Raw genomic sequence first — 23484 nt, 5'->3', positions numbered from 1 at the left:
TTTCGCATCTTTGCTGGAGGAGGAAGTAAGTAGGGTATCCGGAGCAAACGTAAACTACATGTTGAACGATGAAGGCATGAGATTGAGGTACAACTAGGTAGTTAGCCGTCTTACGACCAACTAGTCCAAACATTTCAGAGAAAGGTATCATAAAAGAATATAAAAACCCCTAACGAAACCGCGAAACGAAAAAAGAACCCCCAACTAATACCCCAATCTACCAGCCACAGCCTAAGCAGTCTGAGTCCCAGTATCCATCGCAGACGCCGACTGGACAGGCGCCTTCCTCTCCCCAAAATTATGCAAACGCTCCCCAATCAAATAAACCTCATCCCTAACAACCAACCTCCATCTCACAAGCAACCTGACAACCGCCGAAGAAGCCCACATAAACACCAAAGCGAGCCCCACAGCCGGGAAACTAAAGCGCCAAAGCAAGTTCTTCGTCGCCTCACTCGCACCGCGATAAAGTGTTCTGGACGTAACAAACGCCAAACTAGACGGCACAGCAATGGCGACGAGGAACAGCGCCAACACAGGCACAAGAAAACATCTCGTCGCAATCTTGGCATTGGGGTAGAGCCAGCCATCACGAATAACAGCTTTGAACGCGCGTGCAGGACGGGAATTGCGGTTCGCAAACACTAAACGCGCGGCGAGACGAGAGTACAAGAAGCCGAGAGTCCAGTCTTGGATAACGTGGACGACGTGGGGTTCCTTGGGGCCGAGGTAGGCGTGCAAGGGCATGAGGAAGTAGAGTTCAAGGAGGACGGCGAAGAGGAAGGGGATGGCGAAAATGAGCGTGGCCCAGACGTATGAGAAGCGGAGGGCGCGGCCGCCAACGCGCGAGGTTGTTGCTGCGATTGTGTGGAGCGTGGACATGGGGTCGGGCATGGATCTGTTGAGGGAGGAAATGAACTTTCCAGCGTGGTAGGCCGAGTAGCCGATGCTGGCTAGCGTGTAGACGCCGAGGGAGAAGGCGTGGATGTCGTTCATCTCGACGGTTGGTGGAAGGAAGAGGGAGAAGAGGTAGCGGCCGAAGAGGAGAGGTAGGATTGTCACGCTGACTCCGGATAGACCCATGAAGATCCATATCGTGACGATGAAGCAGAAAATGCGCACGCGGAACCACGGTGGGATAAACACCATCGATACGAGATCAGAATTGTGTACTCCACCCTCGGTCTGCCCATCTTTGCGCACGTTGTCCCGGTCGACTTCGACAAAGACAGGCTGACCCTTTGGAATGCGAGCTTGATCAGAGGCTGGTGCACGAACATATCGGCCGTCGTCGCCTTCTTGCGTGAGGACTTTGTCGCCAAAGAGGAAGTTGGACAGACGCAGGAACCCAGCGCATTTCTGGAAGCACCATTTGTAGATGGTATGCAGACCCTCGCTCGGCTTGTAGAACTTGATAATGACTGGCGTGAGGAAGTTGTAGAAGAGGAGATCGAGCGGAAACTCTAGCGAAGGCGCTTCTGTTGTCCAGTGAATTGGTAGGACGTTCGTAGTAGCGCGGCTCAGGGTCCATACGACACCGCCGAGGCATACGATGACGAGGGCTCCATACACGAGCGCACTGAAGGCGATCTTGCGAAGTTGAGTTGTGACGCTACGCTCCAGAACGTCCCGGACAGGATGGAATGTTGGATCGTCTGGGTCGCGGATGAAGTACAGCACGCCTTTGCGCATGATCTTGCGGCACATGGACACAAAGAGGGCAAAGTGAAACATGTAGCAAGTGCCGATGAACCAGTGCACAAATCCAGATGTCCAGGGGCTTTCTCTCGCGAACTGCCACCGGCTGTACAGCGTAGCATTCCTGAACAGCGGAAGCATGGCCAAGTCGAGAAGCAGACCGCAGTATAACGGGAACGCCAACATTTCTATACTGATGATAAGGATGACTTTCAGCACACCACCAGCTTGCTGTAATATGTCGGAGAGAACGCGCTCAATTTTCTGCCCTTGCTGCGACGAGCTGAAAGGGGTTCCGCGCCTAAGATACACGGCGCCGGCGAAAGCGAAGAACCCATAGCCAGCAAGAATTGCGATGAGGCGGTCGCTCGCTGTCCACCGCTCCATTGCAGTGTATGCTGCAGTGGTGTTGCGGCTCAGGTCCAGATCAAAGGTAATCTTGTACGACTTGGACGTCCAAAGCCATGTCAGCAGAGCGCTGCATTGGCCATAGGCAGTTGTAAAGACATTCTGGACCAACGAAGGTAAGCCCCCAAGGACTCTCAACACAAGCCTGGGCGGTGAGTCTGCTGAAATCTCCTCGATGATAGCGTTCGCAAGGTTACTAGTCTCGTTCATGGCGAATGAAGTCGTGTTCTGCAAGCTTCGCAACGAAGCATGCGCATTGACCGAGAGCCGGAAGTAGTCGGGACGAGGCGACAGAGGTGATTCGACGAACATCTTTCCAATGCGAACCATGGCACTCTCTGCAAGCGAATAAGCTGGTGTAGACACTGCGCGGAGTGGGCCCTCTATGGTCTGAGATAGCTTCCCCAAGGAACATAGTTTGACCAGACTAGAGATGGCATAAGAACCCCAATACGTCGTACCGGCCACTAGGAAGAGAGTGACGTCGACGATGAAGTCTGTGACTGCCGCGATGACTTGCAGAGGGAGCTTGACGAAGAGCGAGATAGGACTTCCCATGAATAGGATGACGACTTTGCCCCAGAGATAAGGAAGCCAGACAGCGCAAGCCAGTGTGGCGGATATCAACACAGCGCTGAACAAGGCGTTCTGGAAGAGACCGACGATGGGCCCTTGCATACCGATGAGCTCAAGTATGCCTTCCAAGTCTTCTGCATCTTCGATTGCTTCCTGGTCGTTGACGTCTATGCCAGCTTGTGCAGCAGCGGCGGCGACTTCAGGGTCTTGGGGTGCAGCATTGCCATGATCCCGCGGCTCGTTCCCTAAGAATGGGACAAAGGGCGCCTCGTCTGCTAGATCGCGCACGATATGCTCATCGTTGCCTCCTTCCTCAGCGGCTTGCACCGTCGGTGCTATGTCGCCAAACATCCAGTCTAGAACTTGGTTCATCGGGTTTTGTGGAGGTTGAAGCTCTGCCGGATGGACATTAGCTGCATCTGAATCTCGTCGGGCCACCTCAGAGTCTGTCTGATCTTGATGTGTGCTCGGATCTTGTTCAGGCTGGCTACTGCTGTTATCAACTTCAATCGTAGTATCAACTGTAATTGCGTTGTCTAGATTAGTGGCGCTACTTTCTGCAGGCGATGTTGACTCTTGTAGAACATTGCCTGTACTGGTATCGGTAGCCTTGGCTTTACCCTTGTCGTGAACATGTTCTCCTTCCAGCGCTTGGTCAGAGTCATCTTCCACAATTTCAGGGACTTGTTGCCAGCTTCCACTACTGTGCTCACTACCCGGTTCTTGGTCTGATGCAGCCCCGGGCTCTTGATTATCTCGCTGATGCACATTGTCGTCATCTTCCCAAGAATCGGGCACGTTCTCAGCCGTGTTTGTGTTCGATGCCGACGCTTGTGGTACGTTCTCGAATGACCATGTATTACCTTCCTCTAGGCTGCGGCGAATTTCTGTCGCAATAAAGGACTTATCGCGTGCTGGCATGTTTGGTCTATATGAAGATGAAGACGACTCGGAACTTGCTACGTCTAGTGTTGAGTCTGGGGGTTGAGGGAGTGACGAGGTCCTCGCAGGGAAGATCGGACTGCTAGCCTCGCTGTCGCTTTCAGCTCGGTTCGAGGTATCTCTCGTGTTCATTGCTCGCTCAAGTGTCTCTTGGAAGTTCTGAGACGGAACGCCTTCATTGAAGGCATCCGCAAGGTTATCAGATGTCCCCAATTGCATCATTGACCTTGCATCATCATCGGACAGACCATCCCGTACTATGTTGCGAACAAGCTCGTCGCGTTCTCTGCGAAGCGAGGAAGACCGGCGAACTCGGCGTATTGTAGGTTCGGAGGCCTCAGGCTCATCGATCTCGCGAGCGGGGCCACCAGGGGCGATTGGTTCGTTCTCGTCAACATTTGCAGGTTCGTGAGCCTCTTCAGCTTCCTCAGCCACCTCTGCACCTAGGGCATCTAGAGCCTCTTCCAACTCACCCTCGTCAACAACCACATTGTCCACAAGGGCCTCTTCTTCTACGAGCGCAGCCCTTTGCGCAGCAGCGTTGTCACCAATAGCAACCATGTTGATTACAGGTTGCTGCTGGACCACCCACTCTCGGATAAGAAAGACGAGGATAAAAGCTACTACGACGAGTAGAGTGATGATTTGCCCTTCTATAACGTCGATGATAAATCGATTGGCGCTTTGGGACTGGAACCAGTTGAAGAATGGGACATCGGACAGTAGTGACGGGCTGCGAATGCCGAGGGGGTCTGATGTAACGTTGGAGACTGTGCCGTTCTTGTCAAAAGTAGCGAAGTAGCTTGGCTTGTCGATCTGCGCAAGCTGAGAGAAGGGGTACGGCACACCGAAGAAGAAACGCTTGGCATAGTTCCAGAGGATGGATTCGCTGGCTGTGGTGTTGATTGGGGTATATGATATCGTCATGGGCCAGGTCGTCTCTGATAGATGCACAGTCGAGTTGTTGCTCTTGGCGGTATCGATGGCGGCACGAACCAAGTCCATATCTTTAGCGGACAGCCCACGTGTCTCAGACGTGATTGGCGTCTGAGGGGTGTCGACAAACAATTCTTGTGACCAGCCACCGTCGCCGACCCAGAACAGGCTGCGCCATACGACGCGCATGCACCAGGGGAGCAGGAAGAGCCACACAGCGCCCACAAGAAGTCCCCGACACCAGGTTGCGAACATATTGAGGACGTGTAGAGCAGCGCGGCGTACGAAGACAGCCGTGGGTATGCGATTCGGCATGCCGGGGTGGTATAGTTTGGTGAAGCGGAACGATGTCTTGCACAGTTCGCAGTGCTTCTTCTGGGTATGCGACAGCCATTCCATCAAGCATTCTTGGTGGACGTATTTGATGCTGCCGCTGCATTTGCAAGGAAAGAACAGAGGCTCTTCAGCGGTGCCCTCTCCTCGACATATGCGGCAGGTATCGGCTTCGTCTTTGTCGGCGGCTTGCGGGTCGGAGGTTTGGGCTACGTCGTCGTGCGCGGAGGCTTCGTCGAATAGCCCCGCACTGAGGGGCTCGGCGTCAGTTGCCATGGTGGAGTGTGATTAAAAGTATACACTGGATAGAAGAGGCTGGTTGAAGGAAAGCGGAGGTTGCGGTTCGGGTTCGGGCAGATGCCGCAGATGGAGACCTCAAGTATGCATCGGAATCAGAGCAACGAAGTTGGGTGAATAGTACAGGGCAAGTACTGCGTGGTCGAGTGCAATATAGGAATTAGGGAAATGAAACGGCAGGAGCAGAGAAGGCCAAAGAGGCGTTGCGGTCAGAACCGTGGTTGAGTGTAACAAACCGAAGTGGTGATGTCGCCGCCGCCAGATACGCTCGGTCTTGGCAGTCAACCACCCCTGGCAAAGACGGCGACCTAGTACTTAGTGCGATTGTGTAGATGATTCTCTAGTCTAAACCAGTGGCAGACGATCGGATCTTCACATGCATGGTTGTCCTGTCTTTGTGTGCGTTCTAGGTACAACCAACACGGGCTACTTGAGTACCGTCGGCAGCCAGCCGTGCTTTTCGAGACGCGAACTGCAGGGGCAGCCTGAGGCACCACATGTTTAAGACTGGACATCGCGATAGCCAGTTCGCCTTTTCCAGCTGTCATTTCTCAAAGTTCGATTGTTCCACCACGTAGTAGTTGTACCATCTACCGCGCTCCAGCGCCCTATCGCAAGTGCAAATCCTGATCTTGATATCGTGTTCCCGTCCCGCGTCCGCACGTGCAATTACATCACTGCTGCAGCTCGGTTGTCCTCCCCCAGCGCTAACAGACAAGTTACTTTGAGCTGCCATCCATCACCATTATTCCCTGGACATCAACAAACCAGACGCTGCCGCCCATTGCTGAATTTTTGTACGTAGCAATACCCGTCTCTCTACTGGCGCAGTGCCACTAACCTCGAGACCCTGAAGCTGGTCAGCCACACAGCGTCACCGCTTTATCGCTCACCACACGCGAGCATGGCCGCCCAGGCCAACGGAAGGGCGAAGAAGTCCAAGCAGAATGGCAGTTTGAACGGTTCCACCAATGGCACTGCCAACGGCCACGCAGACAAGACGCAGCTCACGTCGCGGTCGGCACGATCACGAAAGCCAAAACGAGGCCTTGTGGGAGCTTTCACAAGCATGATTGCCAGACTATCCACGTGGTATCTCATCATCACCTTCCTGTTCCGGTGTCCCACATCGCTCCACCAGCTGAACGACGACTCTCCACGCGTATGCAAACCCTACTTGCAGACCCGATCCTACGCAGCGCCCTATCTCGACCCATACTACGAGACCTATGTCGCCCCGCAGATTGAAAAGGTCAAGCCCTACACCACGCCAATTACAACATTCGCTCAGGACAACTACGCTACCTACGGTGCACACAGGGTCGAGCATGCGAGGAAATATGCAGAGACGCAATACGACAAGTCGATTCGGCCCCAGCTGCAGAATGTCCAAAAGCAAGTCAAGGGACAGTACGATGTATACCTGGGCCCTCATGTCAAGAAGGCGACTGATGTTGCTGCTCCATACTACAACGACCTCAGGACTAGCTCTGAAGACATCTACGTCCATACTCTGCTGCCAGCCTATGAGCAGTCTAAGCCGTACCTCCAGCAGGGTCACGCCTATGGCCATCACGTTCTCGTCGATATTGTCTATCCCCACGTCCATACTGCAAAGGATGCCACCTGGGCCTTCATTCTCCGCACTGTTTGGCCCCAGCTGCGCGTGCTATATGGCGATAACGTTGAGCCTCAGTTGGTCCGTATCTCTGAACGCCTAGGCCGCTACAGGGACCAACAGAAGATCGAGTCCGTTGTCTCTGCTGTTGATGCCGAGACTGTCCTTTCAACAGAGTCTATCAAGGACACTCCCACCATCGCCAGCTCCTCCGCCTCCATTGTACCTCCTCCCAGCTCTACCGAAGGGTCTGGTTGGGGTGTGCTTGATGAGTTCTTCGGCAGCGAATCAGCAGCTAGCACCGCCTCCGGTGAGCTTGAAGCAACTTCTGTCAAGCCTTCTGAGCCCAAGCTCACTGGCGCTGAACTGCAAGAAAAGCTCAATCAAGATCTCCGTGATTGGCAGACCAAGTTCGCTACAGCGGCAGACAAGGGTTCCGAAGATCTCGAGGTACGCGTTGCAGAAATCACCAAGCGACAGATTGACAATGCTGTCAATGGACATGGCAAGGCTCTGGTTGTTAAGCTAGAAGAGACTGCCGACTCCACCATTGCTAAGCTGAAGAGCTACATTAAGAAGACTATTCAATCTCTTCCGGAAGACGCTACCGATGCCGACCTAGAGGCTGCGTACGAGGAATGCGGCACCAAGACTCGCGAGTTCGGCCTCACAGTCAAGGAGCGCGCCCAGGACATTCGTGTTTGGAAGGCATCGTACGACCAGGAGACTGATTCCCTAGTACAAGCTGCCGTCAGGAGCACTGTCGAAGTGCTCGAGAAGATCCACAGCCTCGGTCTCCAAGAAGTAGGCATGCGATGGGTATGTTATACTCAGCTTTCCTCTTTACAAGCCTTACTAACTATCATGGCAGGCATGGACTGACGGAGTTACGTACAAGGACTGGCAGAACTACCACAAGCTAAGGAACACACTCAACGAGTGGCAGGCCGAAGTCGAAGCCGTTGGTTCAAGACACGAAGGTCTTCGCCTTGCCCATGAGGAGTCCAAGAAGCTCGAAGACAAGGCCATGGCTATTGCGTCAGATATGGTTGCCGAGCTGGTACGCTTGAAGGATGTTTCCAAGTCCAAGATCTGGGCCGGCGATGCCAGTGACGATTTCTCTGACAAAGTCTTCGCGCCCCGTGTCCGCAAGGCTGCTCAGCAAGTCATGGAGAACGTTGAGGGAGCATCATCTCAGGTTGCCGAAGCGATCCAAGGCAGCTCCACACCGCTTTCCGAGAGCATTGCATCCTCCGCCAAGAGTATATACTCTGAGGCTTCTTCGCAGGCATCCGAAGCTATTCAGGGTAGCTCAACACCCCTTGCTGAGAGCATCGCTTCATCTGTCAAGGACGCAGCATCCAAAGCCTCATCGCAGGTCTCTGAGGCTGTTTCAGGCAGCTCAACCCCACTTGCTGAGAGTGTCGCATCCTCTGTTCAAGACGCAGCGTCTCAAATCTCGTCCAAAGCGTCTGAAGCTATCCAAGGTACACCTCCATCTGAGAGCTTGCTGTCCAAAGCTTCCTCCAAGGCATCTGAAGTGATTGACGACACGGCCTCCAAGGCTTCTGCAGCCTACGAATCGCCCAAGAAAGTATGGGGTGGCGCTAATGCGCAAATCCTCGCCGAGGCAAAGGAAATCGTATTGGAGCAACCTCTGGACGATGACGATGAGGACGACACGTACTCCAGCAAATTGCAGAGCGTCGTCGCCGACGCTGGAGATCGCGCGGCTGAGATAAGCCGAGCAGTCAGCGAAGCGCTCCTAGGTGCTACTAAGACCCAGGGCACGGTCGAATCCGCCTCGTCAGTCGCAAGTGAGCAGTACGCCAAGGCTCTTGCTGCCGCGTCGAGCGCTCTATATGGTACCGAGCAACCGGCCGTTGAGAGTGCTACCAGCGTTGTAGCCGACAAATACGCTCAGGCTGTGACTGCGGCATCATACGCCATCTATGGTACCCCGACACCCACGGCGATAATCCAGACTGTTCAGATTGAGGCAAGCTCGCGCTACAACGACGCCGTGAGTGCGGCAAGCAAGCAGTTGGAGAATGCAAAGGCCCAGCTGTCTCTCTTGGTCTCTGGAGAACCCCAGCCTGCCCACCAAACCATGCTTTCTTACTTTGAGCAAGCCTATTCCGATTCTCTCGCAGTTGCCAGTGAGCGGTTGTCCAACGCTATGAAGTACACTGAGTCGGTGAAGAGCTATGCCGCTGGCCCTACTCAGGGCTACTTTGAGTCGGTCTCCTCTATTGCGTCCTCCCGTCTCGCCGAAGGCCTTAGCCAGGCTTCCGCCCAATTCTCGCCTCAATCTACTGGCGTTGCCGACGGAGCTCGTCGACAGTACTATGAAGCTGTAGGCCTTGCCCACGCCCGGTACTCTGAATTTGTTGGCGCTGCATCAACCGCTGTATACGGTTCCCAGCAAGGAACAGTTGAGTCTTTGGCTTCGGTTGCCTCTGCATCTGCAGCTTCTGCTGCATCCGTGGTATCTGGATCCGCCGAGTCCGCGGCGTCTTACATCTCTGGATCAGCACAATCGGCCGTCTCGAACGCCCAGGCTGCTGCCGAGTCGGCCGCTTCCCAAGTCAGCTCCGGTGTCATCGGCTCTGAAACCCCCTGGACCGAGTCGGTAGCCTCCCAAGCCAGCCAAAACTGGGAAGAACTCATCGCTCAGGCGAGTAGTCAGGTCTACGGCCAGCCTACGCCATGGGCAGAGTCTGTTTACTCTCAGGCTGGCGCATATGGTGCTCAGGTAAGAACAAATCTGATGTGCGAACTACATGCAAAACAAACACTAACTTTATACAAGGCCACCGCAGCTGCCGCTTCACAATATGCCGAGGTTCAGGCTCTTATTTCGGAGCTAGTCATTGGGAAAGAGCCCGACTTCACTGAGAGTGTCATGAACCGCTTCGCGTCCGCATACTCCACAGGTTTGCCTGCAGCCATGGCTTCTGCCCAATCCTACGCCAACGAAGGTATCAACGCTGCTAGCTCGTACGCTGGTGACGGTTACGAAGCCGTTACTGACGCTGCTGCTGACGCGTACGCTTCTGCTTCGTCAGTCGTCAGTGCCGTCTTCACGCCCCCAGCCATGATCGAAGACGTTTTGAGCCAAGCTAGTGCGTCCTTGGATCTCGCCGTAGAGAGTGCTTCTATCGCTCTTTACGGAACCCCCAAGGGTGCTGCAGAGCAGGCCAGCGAATCAGTTGCGAGCGCCTACTCTTCTATCCAATCTCAAGTGAGTGAGAAGGTTTATGGTACACAATCAGCTCAGGACAGCTTTTCATCTGCCGCCGTGTCTGCTCAAGCTGCCATCAGCGCAGCTATCTTCGGTACGCCCACTGCAGGCGATTACGTTGCATCAGCTACAAGCGGTGCCGGTGGTGTCTACAGCTCAATTTCCTCCGTGGCCAGCGCCAACGCCGAGTACGTTGCTTCTGCCGCTAGCGAGAACGCAGCCTATATCTCCTCAGCAGCCAGTTCGGCCGTCTATGGACCCGAACAAGGAGCCATGGAGTCTGCAAACAGTCGGATCGCCGACGCTGTGGCCGCCGCCAACAGCCGTATTGCCTCTATGTACGCAGCTGCTTCCGGTAGCGCTGAGGAGGCTGCCAGCAGCATTTCCAGCGCAGCTACTCAGGCCACCCAAGCGGTAAAGGATGAGTTGTAGGCTATCACTCGAAGATGCTTGCTTCCCAAAACTCACAACATCCCCCAACACACCATACCACAGCACATTCGCTACGGCACGACATGAATGTATCATTACAACACCCGCACCCCCATCAATCACTCCCCACACCACCACATTGTCAATTCCTCAAAACACAACACATGACCAATACACAAGGCCAGTTGATCTGGACCACGAAACCGGGAAAGGAAAGGGATATGAACGAGGTAATGCCTATGTATGTAGCTATGAACAGTCTCAGTTTCTTGTTTCTCTACTATCTGCTCTTTCGTTTGAAGGTTAGTACTGGATTCCGTTGGTTCTTATGCAACGTTGTAGTCTAAATCTAGGCCAGTCTCTGCAATGCGAGACTAGCTAGCAAATGTGATATACCCTTTTCGTTCGACTTGTGCTCACGCGAACCTTTTTACTCAATTAATGCACAGAAGCAAGTGTTGTACGTCATAATATCGTTCCATGTATTGCTTTGTGGTGTTACTACATACAGTCCGTGAAACATCGTCCCGATGATCCTTGGTCATCATTCCATCCATCATTAGTATACCCTTCGCAAAAGTCTGTACACTATACAATCGCACCAGTTTCCATGTCTCATCTCGCTCGCTGTACCAAGGTTGAAACTCGAAGAAGTCGCTCTAATCCAAATAACGCCAAAAAGGGGGTATGATACCTCGAATCATTCTCATTACCTCCGAATCATGCAACAAGGTCAAGAAAGAAGAGGAAGAAGAAGAAGAAGAAGGAGAAGAACAAGGACGTGAACGACTCTAGTCACTGTCGCTCAAGCTGTCCCTGCGTCCAACGGCACGGACACCACCGCGGCGGTAGCCGTCCATGACATCTCTACCTCCACGCTCCCTCCTTGCGTTTGTCGGGACACCGACTTGAGAAACGCTCTCCATGGGGTGTACACTGCCGGCCTGGCTAAGACCAGGGATGTGGCATGGGTAGCTCATGTGGCCCTGGGAGTCACCGTTGGTAGTGGTGAAGATGTCGGATGGGGGAGGTGCTGGGCGCGAGGTACGGTGTTGCTTGCGGGGTGATTCAGAGGTTGGGCGAGAGCGGGAACCTGATGGGCGAGGACGAGACTCTGAGGTAGGGCGACCGGAGCGGGGACGGTCTTGAGATGGGCGGGCTGAGCGGGAGCGAGGGGCGTGCTTGTTGGGGTCTGAGTAGAGGGACTTGTCGGCGTTGGGGCGGTAGTCAGAGTAGTAGCTTGACTCGGTAACTTCAGAAGGTGCGGAGCGCTCAGTCTTGGGGGCCTTGGGTGGAGGAGGTTTGGCAAAGTCGCTGGTGGAGACGCCAGTGTATACGGTTGCGTTGTCGTCTTCGCCGGTGGTGAAGGAGTATGCAGCAGAGGGAGGAGCGCGGCGAGGGCCAGAGGGTGCCTTGCTCCTTGTGGGAGCGCGTGTGGGTGTGCCGGCTTCAGATGGGGCAGTGTACTCGGTGTATGCGGGTTGGTAGTCGCTCTGAGGTGATCGGTACTCAATCATGGGGCGGGTGACTTCAGCCATTTCGGGAGCTTCAGAGGGTGTGGCGTTCTTCTTGGACTTCTTTTGCTCTTCCTTTGCACGCTTGGCCTCTGCTTTCTGTTCTTCCTTGCGAGCCTTTTCTTCGGCGGCAGCCTTCTTTGCAGCTTCCTTTTCAGCAGCTTTGGCCTTGCGCATGCGTTCCTTTGCTCGTGCTTCCTTAGCCTTGGCCTCCTTCTTAGGGTCCTTGGGTTCCTTCTTGACAAGCGGTGCGTTACTAGAGACATGGGAGCCGCCGACTTCAGAGGGTTGAGAGCCAGAGTAGTCGGTGTACATGCCATCGCCAACGCGGTTGAGGCCGCCGACGCGGGCAGCCTTCTCCTCGCGGTACTTGCGGAGCTCGGGGTCTTTGTAGTCATTGGTGTGGTCGCGGCGGTGCTTCTTATGCCTTCGTCCGTCTCCGCCACGAAGGCCGCCCTCACCTCTCTCGGCGTCGCGGTACTCGCTCGCGTCGACACTTGTACCAGTCTCATCAGTGTAGGCAATTTCACTCTGTTCGCCGAAGTAGCTGCCACCGTGTACAACGCTGCCGCCACCGAGCCTGGTGCTCTTGGTTGCGTTAGAGAGAGTCTTTCCGTCTGGTCCCTTGCGCCTTAGCACTGTCGATTTGTAGTCCTCCCAGTCGTTTTGGCGCCACTTGAAACCACCGTTCTTAGCCCAGAAGAAGAACCAGATGGCTCCAAGTGCCAACCCAACACCGATGAGTGCAAACAGTGCTTGGAAGCCGGGTCCAGAGAGGTCGTTGGGTGGGCGTGCGCCTGCTGAGGCGAGGTTCTTGTATGGGTCGGCTTGGTCACGCTTGACCATCGACTTGGCCAGCTGCAGAGCATTCACAGCCATGGGCGAGAGTGCCTGCCCGTCGGCCGCAATCTCGGGATGGGGCGCCATGGTAGGCAAGACAAAGGCGTTGGTGTTTTCGCAGGTGCAAGTCGATTATAGCGTCGAACAACGAATGCAACTGGCAAATAATAGTCAGAGTGTGTTCTGCGAGAATAGTAGTAATGTGTAGTGTGGGGTTTGGAATGTGGAAGCGTAGCCCCCGTTAACTTTTGGTTTGATGCGTGTTGGGTGCGAGTGGCTGGTGAGCAAATGCAGGAGGTTAGGACGAGGTTGGGGACGCGACCGACGTCACCCAAACAACGCGTTGATGCAGCAACAGCACGGCCTGGAACACCAACCATGATCGTTGCCACGCGGCATCCCTCAATTGATTGGAATGTCGCCTCAATCAGACGTTACAGCACACACTCTCAACAATTACCCTCTTTACCGCTATTTTCTAAGGACGGTGGAAGTGCAATCGGCGGTGAGGCCATGCACCGACGCGATCGCCTCCTCACCAAAGGCCCCATAAAGGGCTTGCAGCGCCCTGCATCCGACCTTTGCGGGAAGTCCACATCCCCGGACTAGCCTCATGTAACGTGTATATCGTATTGGCTGCCATGGAGCTCAGCAGATGCACCCGTAGCCTTTCTTTTGTCGCTCATGCTCACACCCGGCGCATGCTCTTCAGTACAGCCTTCGAAGAACCTAACGCAATGCGCTGAACCTTGATAGGTGTCGAGGTACCGTTTAGACCTCATAGATAATGCTTCCGTTCACTGCTTGTCGCGATGGATAGAAAATCTGGTAAAGAGAGTGGACCCTGAATTTTGACATGTCTCCAGTCGTAGGGCGCAAGCTAGTCATCGATAAATTTTGTCGATGAACATGTCAAAAGTAGGAGGCCTAGATTATTGCCTATAAAACTTTTTTGGTATACCGTGCATTCTCTTACAGACCGTCAAGCACAAGTCGAAGGATGGCGACGCAGACAGAGACCGCGACTGAGGTCTTCGAGCTTCAACCAACAACTAAAGGCACATTCTCAAAATCCATCTCCCAACTCCCACGGCCATTGCAGGAAGAATCAACATCTGGTCAAAATGCATCCGACACCGAATCATTCTCATCACCATTGCGAACAAGAGTATCCACCTTCCAAACCTTCCTCACGATCTTCACCCCCTCCTTCGTAGGCTTCATAGCCAGCTTCACCAACGGCATCATCACAGTTGGCCTACCTATCATTGCGCGCTCCATATCTCTAGAACGCTCTCTATACCTATGGCCCTCCTCCGTCTACGGTCTAACATCTGGCGCCGCATTGCTCATCGCCGGTTCCATAGCCGATATCGTTGGTGCCAGGTCCGTTGAGCTAACTGGCATCGCATTCCTCGGTATCTTCACGCTAGCATGCGGTTTTGCAGAGTCGGGCGCTCAACTCGTTGTTTTCCGAGCTCTTCAGGGTGTGGCGCTTGCGTTGCATTTACCCGCTTCTGTTGCCATCATCACTGGCGCTGTGCCGTCTGGACGAGCGAGGAACCTTGGCTTTGCGTGTCTAGGGTTTAGTCAGCCGCTTGGGTTCGCTGTTGGTTTGGTGCTGAGTGGCATCATGATTGAAAGGGCTGGATGGCGGATAGGCTTTTACTTGACTGGAGGTTGTTTGTTGGCTGTTGCTATGGGTGCAATGTGGACTTTACCCAAACTTCCTTCCGAGAATAAAGACGGTGTCGTTGCACTTTGGAAGACGGTTGGTAGGGAGATTGACTGGGTTGGTGGTCTTATAAGCAGTGGTGGATTAGCAATTCTTGCCTACGTTCTAGCGTATGTTGTTTATCCTTTTATCTACAGTTTTTGAAGACAAGCTCACACCATACAGAATCATCAGCGCCGATCTGACAAGTATCCGTTCAGCTGAGACGGCCTCACTTCTCGCTGTTAGCATGCTCCTTCTATTCGCCTTCCCAGCCTGGATGCACTACCGTGAGCGATGTGGCAAGCCGGCCCTCGTACCAAACAAACTGTGGAGCAATCTTCCTTTTACCAGCACATGCATCATGGTCGCACTGTCCTACGGTGTCATGAACTCGATTGAGCTCTTCTCCAGTCTTTAGTACGTTCCATCCAAGATATTCTTGGAATTCCACGACTAACTCTAAGAAAAGTTTCCAAGAAGTCCAGCACGCCTCCATGCTAGCAACCTCCCTCTACCTCCTCCCCAATTTAACCACCGGCGTCTTACTTCAGATATTCGTCGGCCTCTTCATCCACCGCGTACCTGCCCGCTGGCTCGTCGCTGGCTCCGCATTCATCTGCGCTCTGTCGCCTCTCCTAATGGCAGTCGTGCCACCAGCTTGGAGCTACTGGAAACTCGCTTTCTGGGCCCAGATATTCGCCCCATTCAGCGCCGATGTCTTGTTCACCGTCGGTCTCATCATCGTCAGCGATAACTTTCCGGAGAAGACGCAGGCGCTAGCTGGTGCTGTGTTCAATACCGTTGCGCAGTTTGGTATGAGTCTGGGTATGGGTAGTTGTCAGGTTGTTGCGTTGGGGGTGCAGGTCAAGAGTGGGAGTGCCGGTAGTGCCGGCCATGGTGACGGAGAAGGTGGAGCGTTTGAAGACCAAGATGACGTGGCTCTGTTAAAGGGATATAGGGCGAGCTATTGGCTCATGTTCGGATACATGCTCGTATGTATGATGATTGCGATAGTGGGATTAAGGAAGGCGGGTAAGGTCGGACTGAAGAGGGAGTAAGGGCTTGAACCTTGGCCGGATGTTGTTGGCTTCACCTCAACAAGGGACGGTGTAGGTTGTGACTCATAGCCGCGCGAGGACGATACAAAGCCGAAGGTCTGGCCTAGCACTGCGGTAAGAGTATTGCTACCAGCGCTGGGTAGCACATTGCAATCCATACAACCTGGGACACAAAGTACCGCCGTGCAGTGTAGCCAACGGTCATCCCATATTCAGCGTCTAGCCCTGCTCCCACAAGCCAAGAAACGAACTCTGCGCGCCAATTTGTTCACGCGAGCAATACCACCAGAAGTTAAAAGGCGTTTAAAAAGCATCCAGTGTACTCGAATGCAGCAAGGGCGTATGTGAAGGTGCATAGAAGGGGTATGGCGATAAAGATTAGACAGTTTGTGACAGCTTTCATAGTGCCTGGTGATATGATGGCGTGGAGGACATTTTGTGGAGGATGAGAAGGTGGGAGACAGAGTACCTAGGTAGGTTTTGTGTGGAAGAATCATGGTGCCGAGTCCCCTCAGGCTAAGGTCGACTTGGCTGTTACGATGGCTCTACCACGGTATGGCTCTGTCTTATGTAGCTACCAGCTGTTTGCTGGACGAGTGGTTATGATGAAGCTTGATGTGATTCGTACACATTGTCACATTCTTGGTTGGTCTACGTGACAGGCCCTTAGAGACCTCAAGAAATGAAAGAAGCAGATGCGCGTCTTGCCGATGCAGCATTGCGAATTTTCCCCATAAATTCTTGAGAATAGTGATAGCATTAGCAGGCATCGCATATGTCTCTGAGTTCGTCAATAGAATGGATGGAGGTTGGTCTTGATGTTCACCGCCAAGACAACACGTGCATGTGTCCACGCTGCAGCGGACCTTCAAAAGCTTCGCAGCATTCCAAGCTTCCTGCCACATTCCTTAAGCTCACCACTCGATGGCATGTCAGCTGGAAATCCATCAAAGATGCGCAGTGTATCGCTTACAACACTGACTGATCACTCATGACCTGCTCGATAACGACACTAAACGGCTACTCCCGGCTCCTCCAACGCAGATGCGGAAGGTCATACTATACACGACCCCAGATTCGCGCCGACCCCGTCGCTAGTATTCCACTAAATTCGAGATATAGACAAACACGTAAACACCGACGCGTGACTATTCGTTGATGGCAAATCTAGGCTTTCATGTTCCTACTAGTTTAGGCAGTTCGTTGGCTGCGGCTGTTTGGTCCCCCTGCAGATCACCGCCTAGGCGCATAATGCTTCTGTCGCCTTCGAGCTTATCGTGGTCTTAGGATATTAAATGCCAAGCTGACATCCAGATTGTACCACTGTGATGGGAACAGCTTCCTTGGTGAGGGTTTGCCCCGTGGTAGATTAATGCCAGTCGGGCAGGTGGGCTGCGGGGGTTCCGTTGCTCGATCAAGATGTGTTTGTTGCAGGGCTACGTGATCTGATCTGCTCTACGATATATAGCACATGCGGTGCCTTTCCTTCTATTCTTCTTTACGCTTCTCTCTCATCTCTACTACTATTACCTAGTAGCGATGAAGCTTCTCAACGTCACTCTTGCCTCGCTAGGCCTCGCATCCGCGGCTACAGTTACAAAGAAGGTCAGCTATGACGACTGGAAGGTATACCGCGTCAATGTCGGCTCCAACGCTGCCAAGCTCGACAACGTGATGACCAAGCTCCAACTGGAGCTATGGAAAGGCAAGCCAGCGTCCAGCGACGTCGTCGACGTTATGGTGCCGCCTTCAGCCGTCAAGGACTTCGAAGCATCTACCGAGGACATCGAGACCAAGGTCATGCATGACAACCTTGGCCTCTCTATTACAGACGAGGAAACCTTTAGCGTATATGCCGGTATATTTACCCCACAGGCTGGCATTACATGAACGTGGCGCTAACGATGAACATCAGCTGGTGCTGCACCAAGTGCTACTTGGTTCAACTCATACCACTCTATTGCCGACCACATGCAATGGATCACGGATCTTGCGGCTGCGTATCCAAACAATGCTGAAGTAATATCTGCCGGCAAGTCTGTCGAAGGCCGGGATATCAAAGGTATCCATATTTGGGGTAGTGGCGGTAAAGGATCCAAGCGAGGTGTAGTCTGGCATGGCACAGTGCACGCACGAGAATGGATCACGACGATGGTACTACCAATTCCAACAAGAAGCATCCACCGTGATACTGATCCCTCCAGGTCGTCGAATATGCTGCGTACCAGCTCCTCACGTCCACTGACTCTACGACGGCCGGTTTCAAGAACTCATACGACTTTTACATCTTCCCTATTGTGAACCCAGATGGCTTCGCCTACACTCAATCAGCCGATCGCATGTGGCGCAAGAACCGCCAGAAGACTTCCGGAGCCTCTTGCGTAGGCCGTGACATCAACCGTGAGCAAACCCTCTACACGTACAACATATTTGCGAAAAGACATACGCTAACCTCACACTCTCATCTCAGGTAACTGGCCATCGCATTGGGACCAGCGCGGTGGTGCATCAACCGACCCTTGTGCACAAGACTACAAAGGCCCTTCTGCTGGCGACGGCGTGGAGACTAAATTGCTCAAAGCCCAGCTCGACAGCATAGCCGCAGGCAAGGGAATCTCGTTATACATGGATATTCACTCGTACAGCCAGCTTTGGATGTACCCCTACGGCTACACCTGCTCAGGTGTCCTTCCCAACTCCGCAAAGTACGCCTCTCTCACAAACGGGGCCATCGCCGCTGTAAAAGCTGTGCACGGCACAACATTTACCGGTGGTCCCATCTGCCAGACTATTTACCAGGTCAGCGGCGACAGTGTGGACTATGCGTTTGAAGTTGCTAAGGCGAACTACTCGATGACGGTTGAGTTGAGGGATACCGGAAATTATGGGTTCGTGTTGCCAGCTGCGCAAATTCTGCCTAGTGGTGAGGAAATGTGGGCTGGGTTGAAGTATTTGTTGGCCAATATGTAAGTTGGGCTGTTGTGGTTGAGGAGTAAGTGGAGTTCAGGATGAAGGACAGAAGAATGCTGCATTGTATGGCGTCTGAAGAGGTGTAAGGTGTAGCAATACGTGAAATGGGTATGCCGTGTGTTGACTACGACGTAGCGACCAAAGACGAAGCATTTTCAACGTGTTTTCTTGCGGATGTAGATTCGAGGTACACGGTGCATAGTCGATTTCGACGAATGTGTCAGATGCAATTACAAAGTACTCAATTCTTCTGCTACCAGAAACTAGCTATGCATCGACAACAACTGCGCGTGTTCTCATCAGACATTATGAGAATGCATCACATCTGATTACCTGAACACTCGAACATCCCCCTTGTATGCCCACCAGTCGAACAAGTTCGAAGCCTCCTTAGGCCTTGTGGGTAGCCTCCGAACCAACTGTTAGCTTACTGGTGAGATGGTCTGAACAGTAAGGGCCCTGCTCATCAAAACGGCAAGGGGAATCTCCACATTCCATTGAAACCTGAACTTGCCATTCTCGCACACAAAGACAGCGTATGTATCGCTATGAAGGTCATGTTTCGTATAGCAGCGCTTCTCCCCGTCAGCACAGGTAGGAGTAAGTGGACGTTGGCCAGTAGGTTCATCATCGTCCCTTCTAACTTGAGTAGTGGATGTGTCGTTGTCGTCGGTGACGGCAGCAGCGTCCAGCCACGAACATGTAGAGAAGGTCAGATTGTCATGACAACGTTCCGACGGACGACAGTGCATCTGCGTTTTCCAGAATCCATTCTTGCATCTGAAAAGTACACCCCCGTTTCCATTCTCGTTCCGCAACATGCACTTTGGTTCGTCCTCAGTGCACTGGTGGGGACCGATGATGTCGCGAGAGACGATCGGCATACACTGAGGTTCAGGATCTCTGTTACAACGGCATGGGTCGATGACCTCCCACTTTCCGTTCTTGCAAATTTCGATGCCGTCATGGCCGCGGTCAAATGCAGTCAGACATCGCTTTTGGCTTTCGGAGCACTCGGTCGTTCGTTGCTGAATGGCGGCGTGCGAAGGGACGCATGCACCGTTGTTGCAGGGAACATTGGGGTCATTGCAGCGCTTGATCCAGTCCCAGCGGAGGTTGTTGCATTGGAAGACGTCATTCCCATAGCTGTTGAAGGAGCCGCAGGCTGTGACGCCTTTCTTGTCGTTGGTGCAATCTGGGAGCATTGCACGAGTCACGGCGGAGCCGAGTGTGACCGCGGTGAGGCTTGTGAGGGTGTTGATGATACTGACAAATTTCATGGTGAGGATGTTGAGGGTAACAGATGGTTATCGGAAGAGATTCATGTGGGAAAATCGAAATACTAGATAGAGGATGAAACGAGACTAAAGGGGAAAGAGCTCTGCCTTCACCTAACAGGCGTGGGGGACAGACAGGAAAGTGAGAGCAACTAAGTCGCCTAATCTGTCGAGAAGACATCATATCATCTGTATCTTTGTTACATAACACAAAAGGCATCCACTATTCAAGATTAATTCTCCCCTCAGTTCTATTTGCCCGGATTGCTTTCACAATTCGATATCAGGCATAGGGAAAGTACGTCTGGCTGCTTTCACATCAGCGGGTACGCTTGTCATACACGAATGAAGAGTTCTCAAGCGTCCTGTTAAGACAACTGGTCAACCGATTAATGATGCACTATAGTATAGATACTACAGTGATACCTGGGCGCCACAGTTACGTCATCTTCTGGTTAGATTACCTACACCAGGAAATTCTGACGGCAGGGCACAGGGGGAGTTCCGATCATAGGGCCATGCCAGTAGAGACTGACGACGCCGTTGGAAATGGTGTGAGAACGCTCTTAAGCCGAGCGACAAAGTTCAGCCATATAGTCGACTTCTCTCATTTCAGTCTAGATTGCCTAGAGACATACTGCAGACAAGAGCTTTCAGCCAGAGAGAAGCTCTCGCCCTTCATAGAGGACACACTGAATACACTTCCCGTTTGCGTTAAGTGTCTTCATCAACTGTGGATATATTCCTGCTACGCCAAGCTAAAGCTGCATCTCGATTCTGCACGATTTAGTCCTGCATATGCTAGGTGGTACATAACCTTTACTAGATCTTTTGAATTAGTTCTAAACACGAGGTATGACGGGAACTCGAGAGGTTTGCAGGAGCAAATGATGACGTGTTGCCTGCTAGGCACAGACCATCAACGGCAGGGACATGTTACTTCCTTGGTGTATCTTTTCTTACGAAGTCCCAGTTAACGTGTATGCACTGAACCAAACTGACATAGTACACAGGTTTCAACAGTAAGCTCGTTTGTAGAAGGGGTATATTTTGTTGCTGCGGTGATGTATTCCCTACAGCTTCTAGGTAAGAAGATCTAGTAATTGAGGGGGTACTTTGAGAACAAGATCTTTCCTCAATCATCTAACCCAAAGACATCCATCACGCCGAACTTCCGTCACATGAAATCATTCATCGTAACCATCAAAGGTGCCAACCCAAGGGCGCAAGGCCTATTGGGTCGGTGCATCGCCCGCAGACTCCTTCTGAGCCTCGACAGCAGCAGCAGGATCTGACTCCTTGTCTTTGTTGCTGACTTCCTGACGAATCGGTAGCTCCGAGCTACTCTCGCCAGCGGTCTTTGCAGCGTCATCAGCTCCTGCAACATTGACGTTGGCGAAGTGCACCTTGCGGTCTGGGGTCTCCGAGATCCTCCTAAGCTCGGTGACGAACGACTCGCCCCACCAGGCACTATGCAATGTTAGAGTGGTTTGCTGTTATACAATCAGGGGTACTTACCTAGTGTACTTGCGGACGTATTTTGAAAGCTTCTGGTAGTTGAGACTACGTTGCTCATCGCCCATTGTGACCGCGTCGTGAATTGCATCCGCCAATTCCTCAGTATTCCATGGGTTAACAATCAGACTACCGTTCAGACTCTGTGCAGCACCAGTGAATTCAGACAGAATCATGACACCGTGTCGCTTCTCCTGTGTCGCAATGTACTCGTAGGACACCAGGTTCATACCATCGCGTGTTGATGACACAAGACAGACATCTGAGACAGCGTAGAGCGCGATAAGCTCATCGAAGGAGACTGACTTGTGCATGAAATGGATGGGCATGAATTCGATGGTGCCGAATTTACCGTTGATGCGTCCGACAAGCTCGTTCACGACTGCGCGAAGGTTCTGGTATTCCTCGACATCTTGTCGAGAAGGAACAGCGACCTGGACGAGCACAACCTTGCCAATCCACTCAGGATGCTCGGTAAGGAAGACCTCGAGAGCGTGCAGCTTCTGCGGAACACCCTTGATGTAGTCAAGACGGTCGACACCAACGATGAGCTTCACTCCCTGGAACTTCTTCTCGAGAGCCGCTATCCGCTCTTGTACCTTGGGCTTCTGGAGACCCTCGTCGAACTTCTCGGGATCGATACCGATGGGGAATGCGCCGACGGTGACGACCTTGCCTTGGAACTCGACTCCGTTGGGTGTTGTCGCAAGTCCCAGAATGCGCGAGCAACTGCTCAAGAAGTGACGAGCATAGTCGTATGTGTGGAAACCGATAAGGTCGCAGTGGAGAACACCGAGCAGGATCTCGTTACGGACAGGAAGGATTCGGTAGATTTCGGAACTGGGGAAGGGTGTGTGGAGGAAGAAACCAATCTTGACATTTTTCTTGGTATTGCCAAGCTCTTCGCGCAGCATAGCAGGCATGAGCATCAGATGGTAATCGTGTACCCATACCATGTCGTTGTCTTGTACGTCTTTTGCGACGGCCTTTGCAAATAGGCGGTTGGCCTCGGTGTATGCGTCCCAAGCGGACTCGTCGAAGGTGATCTCACCAGGGTGGTAGTGGAAAAGCGGCCACATGATCTCGTCTGCGCTATCGTCAGTAATTGAAACGATATGACAGTGCTTGAGTGATCTCACTTGAGAAGCCGTTGTAATGTCTATCTGCGAGCTCATCATCGAGCATGACAGGTACCGCGTTGTACTTCTCCTTGAGCTGGGCGTTCAAGCCCTCCGTCTCGTCCTCTGGGACTTCGAGTCCGGGCCAGCCATACCACTGGAAAGTGGTGGTCTTGGAAAGTCCGCTCAAACCGCTGACCAGTCCTCCCGAGGACATGGACATGTCGTACTTGCCCTCATCGGAGCGCTTGATGGTGATGGGCAGCCGATTTGACACCAGCAGTAGACGCCCCTCCGACGACTCCGGCTGCTTGAGTTTTGTGGGTTCCTCGGGCATTTTGGTAGTGATTGTCGAGGTGGTTGTCGGGTAGTGGGGTGGTGAAGGTAGCTGGGTCGTGAACCTGGTGAAGCGGGAAATTTATCTGCGGCGTAGGGTATTGGGCGAGGTCAGCAATCACCTCCGCAACGTGTTTGGAGTCGGCGAGTGAGCGGTGTGGGAGGTGTCTGTGGCGCGAGAGGGGAGGGATCAGTGATTTTAATTGTGGTGCTTGCGTGACGAAATAATGATAATAGACCAAGGCCCGCTCGAAGGTGGAGGTGGATTCTCGCACGTTCCGAGCTCAAGCGTCCAGAATTGGCAGACGGTAGGGCACAGCTGCAGCGCGAGCAGATGCTAAAGTTAGAGAAGACAAGGGCTAAGGGACGTCGGGACTGGTGGCATGCAGCTTGTTCGCTGACAGGTGTAGGCGATGTTGGAAAACGCTGGATGAAGCTGGCCGTGTCCGTGTGAAACTTGCAATAAATGTGACGTCGGCCGTGGAGCTGCCCAACCAACGCGGGGCACTCACAGACCAGCTCAGTACCAAAGGGCAGAGCCCAGCATCAACTACGGACACACGCATTAGCCATGTCATACTGCTAATCTGAACAACAAGAAGGATACTGGGGCACAATTCCCACATCAATCGTGGCTCTCCAAGACAAATTCCCC

General features: G+C 53.0%; 7 protein-coding genes across 7 annotated transcripts; 3 read left to right on the top strand and 4 right to left on the bottom strand.

Moving 5' to 3' along the window:
• Window positions 1-231: 231 nt before the first annotated feature.
• On the bottom strand, window positions 232-5169 carry ALTATR162_LOCUS5751 (uncharacterized protein; the record flags this gene model as incomplete). Its single annotated transcript, XM_043313370.1, has 1 exon — window positions 232-5169. The coding sequence occupies one exon, from the start codon at window positions 5167-5169 to the stop codon at window positions 232-234; it is 4938 nt and encodes a 1645-aa protein (XP_043169305.1).
• Window positions 5170-6094: 925 nt separating this feature from the next.
• Window positions 6095-10484, top strand: ALTATR162_LOCUS5750 (uncharacterized protein; the record flags this gene model as incomplete). Its single annotated transcript, XM_043313369.1, has 3 exons — window positions 6095-7627; window positions 7680-9563; window positions 9621-10484. The coding sequence occupies 3 exons, from the start codon at window positions 6095-6097 to the stop codon at window positions 10482-10484; spliced, it is 4281 nt and encodes a 1426-aa protein (XP_043169304.1).
• A 791-nt stretch (window positions 10485-11275) lies between these two features.
• Window positions 11276-12925, bottom strand: ALTATR162_LOCUS5749 (uncharacterized protein; the record flags this gene model as incomplete). Its single annotated transcript, XM_043313368.1, has 1 exon — window positions 11276-12925. One exon carries the CDS (start codon window positions 12923-12925, stop codon window positions 11276-11278), a length of 1650 nt encoding a protein of 549 aa, XP_043169303.1.
• A 913-nt stretch (window positions 12926-13838) lies between these two features.
• On the top strand, window positions 13839-15613 carry ALTATR162_LOCUS5748 (uncharacterized protein; the record flags this gene model as incomplete). The annotated part of the gene is made up of 3 exons (XM_043313367.1): window positions 13839-14683; window positions 14739-14972; window positions 15025-15613. The coding sequence occupies 3 exons, from the start codon at window positions 13839-13841 to the stop codon at window positions 15611-15613; spliced, it is 1668 nt and encodes a 555-aa protein (XP_043169302.1).
• A 1539-nt stretch (window positions 15614-17152) lies between these two features.
• On the top strand, window positions 17153-18583 carry ALTATR162_LOCUS5747 (uncharacterized protein; the record flags this gene model as incomplete). Its single annotated transcript, XM_043313366.1, has 4 exons — window positions 17153-17471; window positions 17529-17767; window positions 17818-18013; window positions 18084-18583. 4 exons carry the CDS (start codon window positions 17153-17155, stop codon window positions 18581-18583), a joined length of 1254 nt encoding a protein of 417 aa, XP_043169301.1.
• A 422-nt stretch (window positions 18584-19005) lies between these two features.
• ALTATR162_LOCUS5746 (uncharacterized protein) lies at window positions 19006-19863 on the bottom strand (the record flags this gene model as incomplete). The annotated part of the gene is made up of 1 exon (XM_043313365.1): window positions 19006-19863. The coding sequence occupies one exon, from the start codon at window positions 19861-19863 to the stop codon at window positions 19006-19008; it is 858 nt and encodes a 285-aa protein (XP_043169300.1).
• A 1229-nt stretch (window positions 19864-21092) lies between these two features.
• Window positions 21093-22830, bottom strand: ALTATR162_LOCUS5745 (uncharacterized protein; the record flags this gene model as incomplete). Its single annotated transcript, XM_043313364.1, has 3 exons — window positions 21093-21330; window positions 21379-22462; window positions 22515-22830. The coding sequence occupies 3 exons, from the start codon at window positions 22828-22830 to the stop codon at window positions 21093-21095; spliced, it is 1638 nt and encodes a 545-aa protein (XP_043169299.1).
• Between the last annotated feature and the right edge of the window lie 654 nt (window positions 22831-23484).

Source organism: Alternaria atra (genome assembly GCF_907166805.1).
Source record: "Alternaria atra isolate CS162 genome assembly, contig: 25, whole genome shotgun sequence".
NCBI classification, from domain to species: domain Eukaryota; kingdom Fungi; phylum Ascomycota; class Dothideomycetes; order Pleosporales; family Pleosporaceae; genus Alternaria; species Alternaria atra.
The sequence above is the reverse complement of the archived record's forward strand: the minus strand, read 5'-3'. Positions and strand labels throughout refer to the sequence as shown.